Source organism: Conger conger, chromosome 10, assembly GCF_963514075.1.
Source record: "Conger conger chromosome 10, fConCon1.1, whole genome shotgun sequence".
Lineage (NCBI taxonomy): Eukaryota > Metazoa > Chordata > Actinopteri > Anguilliformes > Congridae > Conger > Conger conger.
Genome location: NC_083769.1, coordinates 40,038,838 through 40,054,599, shown reverse-complemented (window position 1 = coordinate 40,054,599; position 15,762 = coordinate 40,038,838). Strand labels below are relative to the sequence as shown.

The following is a 15,762-nucleotide window of genomic DNA, read 5'->3' as shown; positions in this document are numbered from 1 at the left end:
TGGCTCTCACAAGCATAAGCCAAAGGGAGTAAGTTCACGTGCTGTTTAACAGGCAGAGCACCCAGTTCACCAGCAGGGGGAAAACGTTCTGTCACTTTAGTTAGTAAATTATTTTATGTGCACAAAGGTAGCACTGCATTTGTATCACAACTGGACTACATAACAAATGGATAGCAAGAAAACTGTTCAACTCCCATTTAATAATGCACATAATTTGATTTTATTACTCACACATGAAAATAAAACATTACAACAAGAGAAGAGCTTGTATAACACAGTGCTCCACACAGGCAAATCTATGAAATTATTAGTCAAAAAAGGCAGTCCGTTGCCCACAAACTTTCTGAAACTGAATTCAGAAAGCATTAACATATGACTTATACAGGATAATTTACAAATAAGAAAACATAAGTGGCCATTTAATAATTGTAAATTCAGTGTTCATTCATTGTTTTAATGAATTATTACCGCATTTCCATTCAAATTATTTGCCCTCCTAAAACTATCTTTATTTGTGTAAAATGACACCTATCTGTATCTCTTCAATATCCATCATATATTCAACTGCATCCCAATGTCTCTTTCTCTGAAACACAATTTATGAACACATTTGCAGCCTGCTCTTGATTGGCACAGTAGCTAAATGCTACAATACAAACCATTATAATGGTTGCTGCCAATTTGCCTCAACTGGCAATTTTTTTTCCATTTGTACTGCACAATACTCCCGTTATTACCCTTTGAAACATTATTACTCTTTTCTAATGTTTTCTCAAATTCAACTTCTCAATTTTCGACACACATAGGTGTTCTTTTTTAATACAAAAATATACTGTATATACTCTATAACATTCTATAGAACATTTGAGCATGAAACAACTTTTAGAACAATTTGACGTTTTTGGTCACATAAGTATCAAATGGTAAATGGACTGCATTTTTATATAGCGCTTTTATCCAAAGCGCATTACAATTGATTCCACACACACACACACACACACACACACACACACACACACACACACACACACACACACACACACACACAGTGACTGGCTGCCACACAAGGTTCCAGCCAACTCGTGGGGGTTAGGTGTCTTGCTCACGGACACTTCGATGCACCCAGGGCGGGGGATCGAACCGGCAACCCTCCAATGAAAGTAATAAGATCAAAACATTTGTCAAAAATGTTGCAAAACATAAAATGTTCTTTCGTCTACCATCAGCCACAAAAGCATCATCTGTGGCATGGAAGCAATCTGGCAAAGTACAGGGTGAGGTGAAAAAAACAAACAACAAGCATTTCAACAGCTGATTAGAGGGCATGTATTCTCACACACAATACACAACAGCCATTTCCTTTCCTGCTAGGATAGGTGCATCAACAGATCCATTCATCACCAGATGAATGTGATTTGTTTTCTGGCTCGCTCAGGAAGAAGCAGAATAATGCAGAAAGACTTGCTGGTCCGTGTAGTCCGGCCTGTAGGTGGCGCTGAACCGCAGATGTCACAGTCCCGCTTCATTCCCCGGTTCTTCTCGTGCTCTGATGTATCTCCGGATGTATCGGATGGCAGAGAGCGCACTTATGTTTGCCAACAGAGCTGAAAGGCGTTCCAAAGAAATGAACTCATGACATGAATCGCTATTTTGTCACTCATACACTGTATCTGGAGATGCATCCATTGGCATGAATGCAGACTCATGTTTAGTTCCTGGATCTAATAGACTAGAAGTCAGGTAAACTCAGCAAGCCAAAGGAGTGCAGTATTATTCTTTAATATAAAACCAGTCAAATTCTATATTTATTGTATGCTAGTTAATGTATGTACCTGCTTTCCAGGTGTCTGAATCTTGAGGGTTGGCTGTCTTCAACACCCAAGAAGCAAAAGCAATACAGATCAAACACATGTCCGACTGCTTAAGGGCCAAGAGGGGGGAGTCTGCAGCCAATGGGAGAGAAAGTAAAAAGGACTAAACTCAGGGAGGCTCACTTATTACAGTGTGTACAGATCTTATTCTCATTTTAAAATGAAAATATGTTTTTGTGACCATTTGCTTTTGTTGTTTTGTTAGAACCTGTTTAGACTTACAGTACTGTGCAAAAGTCTGTATAACATTCTGTACAGATAAGATTCTTTCAAAAATAATCTAATGAAAGGTCCAAAATAAATGTACTATACATTTTACATTACATTTTAGTAATCTGACAGAATAGTTAAAATAATCAAATCAATATTTTTTGTGACCACCCATCAGCGTCTAAAACTTCTCCAACGCTGTCCTGCAGTTCTGTAAGACAATCAGCAGGGAGGTTGTTCCAAGCATGTTGGAGAACTTGCCACAGTTCTTCTGCAGACTTTGGTTGGCTCATTGATTCTGATCTCAGACAGCCTTGATCAAGTTTTTATGTAGTTAACTGCTTACAGTAATATGTTACTTTTTAAAATTAAATACAAAAAAATCTTTTGGAAAATGAATATTTGGAAATCTCAAATGTGTTATTTTATACTAACACACACAAAAAAATGAACATATATATAATAAAGTCTAGGGTGCCTAAGACTTCTGCACAGTACTGTACATATAAGTAAAACCTAATCTTAAGAGTTACACAAGTACAGTTCACAAATGAAGAAACCAATAATTTTCATGCTATTCTGTGTAACGGACTGAATATACTAACGGTATGTTCTGTGACCATAATACCAGCTGAACAACTGCTGCAATCCCCTTTGGCAATGTACAGGACAGTCTAAATGAAGGGAGTATCTCATTGAAAATTGATAGTTTTGCTCTTGGTCGGCTGAGACCATTTGTGCAGTACTGGTATGGAACAAATCTTTCTAGGTACCACTCCTTCTGTCACTGTCTGGCCCTCTGAGATTTACTGTGCATAGGCTTGTTAAATAAATCACTACTCATATAATGCAAACAAATGCAACAAAATGAAATTCATAACCAGAAAGTGCTCTGTGCCCTTCAATCCTGCATGTGGGAAAAGTTTCTATGTCTGTGTTCTAGAGCTCAATTCCTTTCAGTTACCAGGAGGAATTGTTGCATCTGCATTAAAATATTCAGCTAAGAACATTCTAATCACTTATGTGTGACCTTAGTGCTAAAGGACTGTTTCCTTTGCCTCAGGAGCCTGTCTATTTATACTTCCCCTTCAAAGGCAGATATGTCAGTCATTCCTGGCCTAGCACCAGTGTGAACGGGCCACTGCTTGGCATGAATGAGGGAGGTCATTTACTGCCATTCTGCTGGCTCAAGGGTAACTGAACAACCACTACGTGCATAAAGTCAGGTTTCATTCAATGGCAGGACTGAACTGAATTGGCCTGCTTGTAAAACAAGCGTGAAGGGACATAATTGATATCCAGAACATTTAAGAAATAAAATCCCACATAAAATGGTAACTTGCATCCCACTATCAACACAATTATCCCACTGAATAGTGGTCTGGCAAACATGTATGCATGAAATTAAGTATGTGCATATGTGCATGTCTAATCACAAAGTCTTACTTGGTACAGCGATGGCTGTCTGAAGGTCAGCATATCGTCTCTGCTTCTCAGCCAGGTCTCTAAAGATCCGCTCCTCCAGGCAGTACAGGGGTGTCTGGGGGCCGACCGCTCCGTGGACGTCCACAGCACGGTCCGTGTAGAAGGTGCTGAAGACCGATCTCGCCAGCGGGTCTGCGGTCACCACCACGCAGGACGTGGGCCCTTCTCTGGAGCCGCTCACGGCCGTGAGGCGCATTCGTCTCAGGGAGAGGGGGTTCCTCCAGAAGAGACTCTCCCTCCAGTCGCTGCCCGTGAAGAAGTGTTCGTACATGTCCGGAGCCGCTCCAGTGCCCGAGGGCTCGCCGGGACTCTCGTCCAAGCGTGAAACCACTCTGACTGGCTTCCGATCGTCGTCACTGTCAGAATCACTGGAAGAACTGTCAGGGAAGAAGTAATCATACGCCTCAGGGAACTGGAGGTTTCTGTGGGAGGAGCCAGAAGTAGTGAGAATTGGCTCGTTCTGCCCGCTATCTGTTTCCTGGATGAAGGGAAAGAAAAAATCTGTCTCGAACTCTGAAAAGAAGTGGTCGTACATCTCAGGCACTGAACCGCCATCACCTGCGGGCTCCTCTGTTGGTGCCGTGTCCGCCTGACCGACCCCAGTCTTACCGGCCCCAAAGAAATACGCAAAGATTTCACGGAAAGAGGTGCCAAAGCCCTCTGTTGCCTCATCTTCCAAGAGAGAAGATGCAGCTGAGGTTTTCATATCAGTTCTATCACTGCTTTCCAGAGGAACAGAACTGCCACCATCATGCCTTTGAAAGGTGCCGCTGGACTCCTGGAGCTCTTCCTTCTCTGCAGCAGTGGTCAGCAGGGAGGCGCGTGGTTTGGCCTCCAGAGCTCGTAGGTTCTGTATGCTTATATTCTTGCACATCCTTCTGAATGTTGTCCCATGTTGGGACTTGTCTGAAAGGAAAGGTGGGCTAATGGAATCTCCAGAGCACAGAATCGACGTCTCATTTGCGTCATTGTCCATTCCTGGGCCAGCGGAGTATGACTTGCTTTCCCACAATACCCCCCTGGAGTTTGATGATCCCAATGACCTTTCACCTTGCTTTTTTGTGTCCTTTGGCTCCAGACTGGATTTTACAATGCCACTGTGGGATAGTGAACATTCTTCCTCAAAATCTGAAATGGCAGACACGTCCGCACTTGACCGGTCAAGCTTGGTGTCCTCCAAATGGGATGCGTAGCCAGAGTCTCCAGCCTCTGAGGTGTCCATCAGGGCAGTGTCCCGTGGCAGCCCCCCGGGGGAACTGCTAGCTGACCTCAGACATAATATATCGTTAATAGTCAGCTTTTCCATTTCTTTCCAAAAGGCGGACATGGTGCGAACTGGCCGCTTGGCCTCCACTGCATTGTTCAGCTCCTTGGTCTCCAGTGATTTGGCACTCGCTGTTGACTCCAGTTGAAGAGAGAGCTCAGATTCTCCACTGCCCTCTGCTTGCTTTCTGTCTTCAGAGGTGTGATGCACAGGGGTAACTATGGATAAATTGTTCTGTACTTCAGGCTCCAACGCTACCTCTACTTCATTAACTGCTGACACGTCATTTGAGGCCTGCTGTGACTTCTTTACACACTCCACAGTGCTGGTCTCTGGCAAGTTTCCACCTTTTTCTGGCAGCCAGTCATCTGTTTGGCAACCTTTGTCACCTTCAGAATCATCTAGTAGTAGAGTAGTAGACCTAACTGAATTTCCATTGCTATCACTTGCAACAGGGCATTCGGTTAAATCTGTGTTCAAACCAATGGCATCATTGTAAGTATCCAGTAGTACTGGTGCTGGTACAAGGTCTGAGTGAACCAGTATTTGTGTGTCTGCTAGTTGTCGTTCTTGAAACAGTAGTGCTTCATCACTGGTGACAGTTGAGAGCTCTTCATTTTCTGGAGCAGAACAGCTGGTATTGGGGTTGATGTTTCTTATGTTTGTTTTAGCATGATGGGTTGGTTCATTAGAAATTGGCACATCGTTTGACTCTTCCACTTCCTGATATTCTGGGGGGGGGGTTATTTCTTCAGATATTTGACACTGTATATGCGTTGGGTCTATTTCCTCACATGAACTGAGCTCATGATCACTAATGTTGTTTAAAGAAAGTGATGGCTCTGGAGGTACTGATGGATTGTCTGTATTGGCCATCTGTCTGAACTCTTTGGATGGTGAGATCTCTAGACTTCTGATGACATTCCTATTTGTCTCTTGTGAGAATGTTGGTAAATTTTGCCCAAGTGTTACTGCATGCTCAAGTTCTGGAATGTTCCTTTTCCTAGAATCTTCTGAACCACTCATATCACTGACAAATGGCTGATGACATTCCGTTGATTCAGTTGAACTGGATACCTCCAACAAGATATTGTTGAGTTGACAAATTGCTTTGTCATCCGCTGGTGAATTCATCTGCAAAGTTGATTTATATTTCAGTGGCTTCTGATATGTGGAACTTTCCTCTGGAATATGAAATCTCATTGAAAGCTCATTGAGCGGAAATTGGGAGGAGTTATCAGGTACAGATAACTCAGCACTTTGCGGTGATATTGGATCATGTTGGGTCATGATACCTCCTGACTGTAAACTCTCAGGACTCTGGTTACATGACGTCAGGTTGGATGTTTCTGTATCGCTTGCAGGTATGCAAATTTGCTGTGAATGATTCTGAAAGTCATTCCCAAGTCCATGCTGTTGCTGAAATGGAAACTTTGGAATGCTCTCTCTGCTAGAGTTAGTCACAAGCCTTGTGACTGACTCTTTAGAGTCATGATTGCGTACAGCCGTGTGTGAGTCAACACCAGATTCCTTAACGCTGTTTATCTCTGAAAGAAGCTCACTACTTGTGGGCACTCTCCCAGAACTTTGAGTAATTTGGTGCGCAGAGAGACTCTTATGTTTTCTCCCTGCCTCATCCATACAAGCTTCACTGTCATGCCCCGACACAGCCTCTCCCTGCCCTGTTGCTTCCTGTTCAAATCTTTCCGCTTGCTTTTTGCTTTCAGTTCTTCCACTGACGCCGTCAAAGCCCAGTCCTGCTAAAAGAGGGTCTCCCCTCCAAATTCGCCTTCTCTTTCTCTTCACTGAAGGGGAAAAATGTTCTCTGGAGCCACCCTGCCCAACATCCACAGACATAAACCTGTGTTCATTGGCTGATTTGAATTCCTTTCTCTCTGCTCCAGCAGCCCTTCCCGTGCCGAGCAGCACTGCTGGATCAGTTTGTAATTCCACTTGGTGACCATACAGCGAAGTGTCCTCCTTCATAAGTTCCTGACTTTTCATTTCCCCCTCTCTGGCCTTGTCCTCCGTGCCACCCATGTCATTGAGTCTTGAAGGCTGAAATTCTTTCTCAGTATGCTTTCTCAGTCCACATTCTTCCTTGCTGGATGTGGAGCATGAAAGTGTGGCCTTCAGTAATTTGTCTTTTGAGAGGTAACCTTTCTTCTCCTTCTGCCACTCCTCAGCCTCATCCTCAGTCCAGTCCTCCTCCCTGATGTGCAGTTCAACAGCTGCCTCCGCTGATCTGAACACATCATCCTCCTCTGATTCGGTGTCTATTGCCCTTCCAGCTCCGTCAAGAGCTTTGTATCCTCTCCCTGCTGAAATGGTGCCACCTACTTTGTCCTCTTTAGCTGCTGGGCTAAAACTAACAGCCAAATTGTCACTCTGGGCCTTTGCCTGAGGGACCAGCGCCAAATTGGCAGGCACCTTGGCAGGGTCCCCAGGGGCACATGTCTCCTTGGGCCTAGCTTCTGCGCGAGGGCTTCCTCCCCCTTCCATGCCCTTCAGCCTCTCGAAGAACTTGTTAATGGACTCCAGGTGGGTATCCTCCTCGCTGCAGGAGAGAAGGTCCTCGGGCCCAGGTATGTGACACGCGCCGAGGTATCGTTCCACGGGCAGCCCGGTGCATTCTGGGGGCTCGTCGACGGGGTAGTCGGCGTCCGGGGAGTCCCTCTCCTCGGCGCCGAGCGGGAGGGAGGCCGAGCCGTCGTCAGCGTCGCTCGTGCCCGAGTCGTCCAGGCCTGCCAGCGCGGGGGGCAGCAGGTCGCATTCCTCGCACTCCTGGAAGAAGGCGTCCCAGTCACGCTCCGAGATCTGAACGCTGTAGTCAAAGTCGTCCATGGCGAGGGCGTGGCCACATCTGCAAGATCCAATTTAATAATTAAATACTACAGCTTTCAAAATTACGGAACTAGTTTTGTAAATGGGGAAATGATGTACTATATGCCAAACAGCAGAGCCAGTCTTAATATAGTGGTCATTACACTTATTAGAATACATAAATTGTCAATTTCAAAAAGACAAAAAATGTTAGATGAATAAAAACCGAAAGGATGAAAAAACAAGAAGCAAAACTGCACTCCACACACAGGGATGCAAAACATACACAGTTACAAGACGCAGATGTAATATTGTGCTCAATGTAATCACACTCGAAAACTAGTTAGAGGGCCGATGGAAACACAGGGGGAATTCTTAACTGAATGCTACTGTGCCAGGGTAGAGTTGATCAGAAGGGCACGGAAGCTCCGATCCCAAAATACACTACGTGTTCCTGATAGGGATTTTGGAAGTACAAATGTCACATGATCATCAGCCTACACAGCTGACTGGTTATGATACTGCGGAATTACATCACGATCCAAACCACGCTACAGTGGAGAATTATTTACGGTCTACCTCTTAGTGCCAGGAAAGATTAGAGTAATGTTCTGTTGGATACAAGCATACTGTATATAGTTATGTTGAAATCTGTGTATGAAGCTGAAGCTTTGGTTGGATTTTGGTTCTGAAGCTTTTGGTTTTGTTTGGATTTTAAAGCTTTTTCGATTAAGCCTGCATTTGTTTTAAACATGGAGAACTCTTTCAGTGTGTTCATTTTTGGTTATCGTTTACTGTACTGCATCTCAACATGTCACCAAAGCTTGTCTAACTGTTAATACCATCTCTTTTTTTGCAGCTGCCCATTGACATTCCAAGAAGCATGAGATCAGATTCCAAACAAAAACAATAATTTTAAGTAGCACGAGGTAACATACTCAATCTTACTCAATACTCATTAGCTAGCTCCTATTGTTGAAAATGCAACAAGATTCTTTACTCCTCACTTCTAGTTTCCAAAACACATCACCAATTTTTCAGTCAAAGGACCTATATGATCTTCAGCATGCTGTAGACCAGGGCAGCCCAATCCTGTTCCTCAAGATCCACCATCTTGTATGTTTGAATTTCAACCCTAATTTGGCACACTTGATTCGTCAGCTCATGGACATCTCTAGCTGTTGAAAGAGGTGGGTTTTGTTAGGGTTGGAGTGAAAACCTACAGGATGGTAGATCTCCAGGAGCAGGGTTGGGCAGCCCTGCTGTAGAGGCATGTGAATGCAGGTGAATGGTCCTACCTGAGGGGGTTGCAGTGATCCTCTCCCACAGCCTGGCAGAGCCAGTGATGGTCGACCTTGTCCTCCGGTACCTGCCTTGATCTGTGGAAGAGCCAGGCTGCCCTGACTACTCCGTATAAATAGAGGCGTTTCGCTGGCCCTGGGCTCCGCCACTCTGACGCACCCAAACAGAGGTGTACGGTTTCAGTACCTTAAATAGAAGCCCCTGCTGGTGGGGTGTGAGTGGGATCAGTCACGTATCGCCATTGTGTCCCGAGATTTTGATCGGGCACTGTCACCTAACCGCAGAATTACAGCACAGGTGAAACGATTGAAACGAATACAATGCTTGAACATTACTTCAGGTAATCCGAAATGATTACTGGTGCTTGGAGCAGGGGTTGTAAAAAGGAAGCTATGCCCACGAAGGATGTTGTATAAAAATCTATGTCCCGGCACTGTAACTATGCAGATTAAATGCATTAAATAATTAACTCCATGTCAGAGAATCAGTACTGAAGGTCCTGTTAAAAGTGCCTGGATTTTGGATTATTCATCACTTTTTCACCATGGAAATAAATGCCATAAATGCCAAAATCCTTTTTATGGTCAACTAAACACTTTTTTCCACACATGCGTCCATTAAACACGTGTGATAGTGCAGGGGTCATGTTACACGGAGCAGAGTGTGTGGAGACTCCAGCAGCTGACCCGCCTGACGACAGCACGAGGTGTCACACGGACAGCACTGCACAAGATGCGGGTCACATGACCTTTTGGAGACCTCGCCCTCTGTGATGTCATCAAGATGATCTGAGCCAAGAGGCTCAGTCACTGTAGAAGGCCTGCTGAGTCTGTGTGCCCCTGTAGACACTGCTATGCTAACAGGGACTGCTAACATGGTATCATTTCAGCTCATTAATGCCATCTACACATATGGAAATATATATATATATATATATATATATATATATATATGAATAAATTTTTTCATAAATAAATGTATTTCTGATTTTTCCCCTTTTTCTCCAAATTTGGTAGCCAATTGTACCCCATCTAATTCAATTAGAGTTAGTGTTAGATACACCACCCAAGGAGAGCAACACGCCTTCTTCAAGCCGTCTCATCTCATGCTTGTGACCGTGATTCCGAGGCGCCCGAGGTGCTTATTGTGCGGCGATCAGCTAACCCTGCCAAGACCCTCCCTCTGGAGCAGCGAGCCAATTATGCCGCTCCACGAGAGCTGGCCAAACTTGGCTTTTGACAGGAATCGAACGCCGGTCCTCTGTGTGCAACTGCAACGAACTGCAACCGCAACCACTATTGTAGTCAGATCATGATCAGGGCTCTACAGTGCCCTCATTTTAGGAGCACTTGCTCCTGAGAATTGTTCTAACTGGAAAAATAATTTAGTAATTTTGTCAATTGTTCAATCTCAGAAATAAAGGTACAGTGGAGGTATGTCTTTGTTCTTTCGGGACAAATTTCCCAAATGTGCCCTTACAGAATAATAAAGTTCTGTTTAGAACATCCTATTAAAAATTGGTTAATGTGACCGCTACATTTACCCAAGGTTGTGATGAGATCCATTAGAAAGCTTTTGCCAGTTCAAGTAGTGTCCTCTTGTGGTCACTAGTGGAAGTACGGGATACTTCAGGTACATGTGTTATACCTTAGTATGCACAGTTCAGCACTGCTCAGTTTTGATATCGGATAAACACAATTTTCTTCTCTACTATACATAATATACAACAATTTAATATACACAAAAACTACATTTCGTGAAATATTTACTCCAGGCGGTAATATTTACCCCTGCTTAGTCTAATCAACTGTAAATTGCTTTGGATAAAAGCGACAGCTAAATAACAAATTATTATTATATTATTAAGTGCACGTGACAGGCTGTTCTGACGGTGTCTAAGGTCGGTGAGCCCATCGGCTCTCTGCCCACACCATGGCCTCCCTTCTGTCCACATGTTCATTTAGGAAGATGGAATTAGGCAAACTTCCAGATTTTAGTCTGATTTCAAAGTTTACATCATCTGGACTATTCATCTCTAAATTTATTAATTCTGAGCCGTCTTTCAAATGTAATAGTCAACAGCAATTTCAAAAAATAAAAAGCACATCAAAATCATCGTTCATCGTATCAAAATTACCAACAGAACAAGGTGTCTTAGGGAGGGATCAAATGTTAAACTTTAAATTATGTTTGTACAAAAAAGATTATTTAATTCTGGTCAGTTTTAGGAGGCGTCAACAACATACTAATGGTGTGATGTAGCTTTACCAACGTAGTAAAGCAACATCGCAGTCCACCTGTGAAATGGCAGAAAGATTGGTTTTGAAACGGTGAAGGTATGGAGGCTTAAAAGTTGCTGTTTCTTATTAGAGAGCTGACCAATGCAAACATAGGATAATAATGTAGCCTAATTGTTCTTTCACATATCACGCCCATATTATAATTTCTTAATTAGTGTAAAGTAAGAAGACATACTTCACTAACTGTATGAATGTAGGGAATGTAGTGTTGCGAAATTATTTTCCAATTATCTATGTTGTCATCTTTTCTGAGGTTTTAGAGAACCTGATTTACTGTCCTTATCTACAGTGAGACAGGGCCCTGTTTACTGTAATCAAGATGACTTTATGCGGATAATGTGAATCCAGGACCACTATCTTCACAATACCAACAAAGCCATTGTCCTATAATTAAGATAACAAATCAACTAATTAGCCCTGCGCTCCACAGATTGTTTGTCTCCCATAATTGCCCTTTTGCAGTCACATTGCTGTGAAGAAATAAACCAGACCATTTGCGCAAGAAACCATTCGTAAAGTAAATAAATAAATAATTTAATAAATTCAATAACAATTGTGGAAAACCAATTTTAAAAAAAATTTCTTTTTTAATAATTTTCTCACTTTGATTTGAAATATATGAAATGCATTACTTCTAAAACATATTTCACCCAATACCTTCATACATTTTATGTGCCGGTGCAAAACTCAAAGCATAAATCTACTGTTCATTCAACTTACCCCTTTGATGTAACCTACAGATGGTGATGTAGGTGATGACAAGTTATAAATATTGAGATTATATGATAGGGGAAATATGCCTTTTTCACATCGGAATTCACTCAGCATATACAATGTACTTTTGATATACACATGTACACAATGAGTTATTACCAGTCTATTTTCATAACCAAAAAAAATTAAAAGGTCATTTCTGAAAACTAGTTGAAGCAGATTTCAAGATCTGGCAAAAACATGCACACAGAAACACACACACACACACACACACACACACACACACACACTGTACTTCAAAACAGCTAAATTTGCCTCTCATTTGTTTTGAGTTATCTATAATTAACAAGCCTGATGGCCATTGCATGTTGGAGTGACAGTGAAAGGGTTCTCATTAATGCTTTTGTTTCAGTATAAAAAGATTAGCAATTGTTCAGAAAATAGCACACCCAACTTTTCAGGGGCAAATCAGCATACCGTGTCCGAGAAGCAGAACCTGCTTGAGCCTTTAGGTGTGTTTACTTCACTCAGAATTGGCTTAAGGCCGTTACAGATGGTATACAGTTGCTTAGCGCTTAGCTTCCACGCACACACTAAACTCTTTGCATCCACCGGATTTGAAATGCATGGGCCTTATTCGCCCGATTCTCCTCACACAATGGCTAATTGTTGGAAAACTGCCTTTATAATTAATTTAGCATGAGCTGGGCAGGATGCCCAATAAGTCCTATCAATTCAGATGGCCTTTCTGCCAAGCGCCGGGCCCTCTCTGTACGACTGCCGCCCCTCTCTGTGAGCGCTGGTGGGATCACTGTTTGGCCAGCGGGATTAATCTCTCACGAGTCAGCCCGTGGTCACAATCAGAGCGGGCTGGTGATTTAACAGTAGCTAATGTAACGCTCGGTGTCTGATTGTTATGCAGTGTCAGCTCCGGCAGTTCGGCGCTGATTAAACAAATCCCCCAAAATAGAAACAATTACGAGGCAGGCAGAGCGACACAGGCCAACACAGAGGGGATTTGCATGTGTTGGCATCTCCGGATGGACCCACATAGCAGGTGGGAACCCTTTCTGTCAAACAGGTGGCACGGGGGCATACACCCGCTTCATTGCAATCCAGTACAATTCAAGAGCGTGGCGTTTGTGGCCCATCAACAGCTGGATGCCACTTTTAGACGCAATAATGCCAAGGCATTATGCACTTCATGATCTGCCATGTAATTATAGAAAAATAAAAAAACCCTATATAAATATGACTTATTTCAGCCCTGAAATGAACCTTGCGTTGCTGGAAGAATATTTTTCTTAAAAAAATTAGACAGGAACATGTATACACTCTATAGTGCTAACTCCATGCACAATAAATAGGGTAAGCAAGCGTAACATAATTCAAGTGGTCTGAAACCGAAGTGGCCAAAATAGGCCTAGTTTACCTACTTCGTCGAATTATTATTCATCAGTCACATCCCTCTCTAACAAAATGCACAATACTTTGATATTTTCATTGATAGTCGTTTGTTTTGATTAAGTTTTACAGTCCAACAACATGACACAGGTTACACATAGACATGTCACTAAATAAAAATATAGGCTATGCTATTCATGCAGCAAAAACAGTCAGTAAAACGCTGCTGCGATAACTTGCTTGGCAGCCAGCAGCGAACAAGCATTTTTACCTAACCAGTGGAGCCAGATTGGGTGGGTCTCTGTTAAGGCGAAATGAGTAGCATACTAGACCCAGGAAAGATTTAATGCGTAGCTATAGGCTACTGTAAACGCAAATAGAAAATAATTGAAAGAAATACAAGTGATTTCCCCAACCACGGTAGTTTCACAAGTGACACACATTTTTTGGACGATTGGCTTTATTTTAGAAACTATTTGATTTAATCTCACACAAGATCTCATCTGTGCGCGCATTTCCCCAGGACGTGCCACCAGACACTGATAAACGCATTCAGCCGAATGAAGAATTCGCTAAGTTCTGCTTCAGGCTTACCCCGGCACTTCATCACAAACGTCAAACTAAAAAGACGGTGTCTTAACAAATTGCTCTGCACAATTCACCAAGTGGATTAGTAATTCAACTCCTTTCATTAGGCTGTTGATATGAGTTGAAGATATGAGTTGCATTGCTTCACGTGTGTGCTAGGCAAAATAGCTCCAACTGCATTATATAAAAGACTAATATACTATTTTCTATACCATTATACTAAAATTCCATTCAGAAGATTGAAGTAAATACATTACTGTGACAGAATAATGCCCTATCATTGTTACTCGACGAGCAGCAATGAAAAAGCACCATCCCGCCAAAACGTTCAATTTGCCCAAACACACATGACCACAAGATGGCGTGCAAGCTCTTGAAATTGGTCTTATTTGCAGATTCATTCTCTTGCATTGAATAAGTTGGCTCACCAGCAGAAGAACATTAATGAAAAGTTGTAAATTCATCCGCCATCTGTTTTGTTAAGCCTACTTTTTAGTAGTCATACAACTGTACTTGCTAAGATTTATTAGACGGATTAAAGTTTGAAGCAATCTGTGATTACACAAAAAATAAAGCAGAAACCTCATTGAATGTGAAAGTGTCACCTGTCAGGTCACACTTGACCATCTATCATACACTAAGAAGCAAAATGGTGTCTGTCGGGGTGGGGTGGGGCGAGGCTGGCTGGTTGTGGAGATGTATCTAAACCCCCTTGCCCATTCTCAAACTTTTCTAGTTTTCCATACACAGTGGTCCCCACAGTGTGAAGTACACCCCAGGGACTGGCTCCGAGCCTTCTATTCAGCCTCCAGGAGTATCTTCCTCAGGTCATCTCCTCCTCCTCCTCCTCCTCCTCCTCCATACAGTCCTGGATACCCAGGCCTGCAGAAATAGGCCACGTTTCCCTGGCTCCTGTTCCCACAGGACGAGTCACTCTGAGGAAACATCAAAGGTGGCTTAATGGCGGTGGCTAGGCTCAGGATTATTTTTAGAATCTGGCTTAGGCTGCATTAAAGGACCTCTTCTTCGCCCGACCTTTAAGCCCGATGATTAGCCGTAGACAGCCCAGGCCAATTAAACGGGGGCGGGCGGAAGAGTGTCCTGCGGACACGATGGAAGGAGACGGGGCCCTGCGGAACATACCGAGACCACCGCACAATTACTCAGAGAGATTTGAGAGAGGGTGTGCGTGTGACTCCGGGTGCTCTTTGACCCCCGTGATGAGGCACTGTCTCCCTCTGTCTGCGCTCGCCGTCTGAGACCCTTTAGGGCCACGGAAATGTAGCGTGACCGATCGGCTGCCCCCCCGGAGACGGACGGGGCGACCAGGAGAGACGGCCGTGTCACACGGCAACCGAGGACCCGAGCCGTCGGCAGGGAGCACAAAGAGAGGGCTTGATGTCAGGTGACCAGGGGGATCAGAGCGCTCTTCAGCCTCCTGACTGTCTAATGACACTCTGGGTGGCGTCTTGCTTACATCCCTCTGGTGATCCACACTTGCCACGAACAGCAATCTGGACTCTCGCAGTCGTATTTGTATCTGTGTTTTATTTGTCTTGCTTACTGACTTCCTGGAAACAATGGTCATGGCTGTACAACTGATTCTTTGAGCATTGTAGCTTATCCGACCTGTTTTGCAGTTTGTTCTAATGACCTTGATATGCACTTTTTTGTACATTGCTTTGGATAAAAGATAAAGATCCTGCCATAGTACATACATCCTTTAACCATCCAGGATGATTTGATGTGTGCTGTATCGCATTAGCTCATTCATTAAATTTAGGTTTAATCTGTTTCCCAA

At 43.4% G+C, this 15,762-nt stretch overlaps 1 protein-coding gene across 1 annotated transcript; it reads right to left on the bottom strand.

Annotated features, from left to right (window-relative positions):
* Positions 1–202: 202 nt before the first annotated feature.
* Positions 203–9,047, bottom strand: LOC133138223 (uncharacterized). Its single transcript, XM_061256803.1, has 4 exons — positions 8,952–9,047; positions 3,528–7,693; positions 1,833–1,943; positions 203–1,604 (listed from the first exon to the last, which is right to left on the bottom strand). Exons 2-4 carry the CDS (start codon positions 7,672–7,674, stop codon positions 1,510–1,512), a joined length of 4,353 nt encoding a protein of 1,450 aa, XP_061112787.1. The 5' UTR covers positions 7,675–7,693; positions 8,952–9,047; the 3' UTR covers positions 203–1,509.
* Positions 9,048–15,762: the final 6,715 nt, after the last annotated feature.

What these genes read in the sequence shown, in the direction of transcription:
- LOC133138223 (XM_061256803.1), bottom strand. Translation starts at nt 7,674, where the DNA reads ATGGACGACTTTGACTACAGCGTTCAGATCTCGGAGCGTGACTGGGAC. An exon ending in GACAGCCATCGCTGTACCAA is followed by an intron (nt 1,944 to 3,527) that starts GTAAGACTTTGT and finishes CATTGGCTGCAG; the next exon opens with ACTCCCCCCTCTTGGCCCTT. An exon ending in TTCAGACACCTGGAAAGCAG is followed by an intron (nt 1,605 to 1,832) that starts GTACATACATTA and finishes AACGCCTTTCAG; the next exon opens with CTCTGTTGGCAAACATAAGT.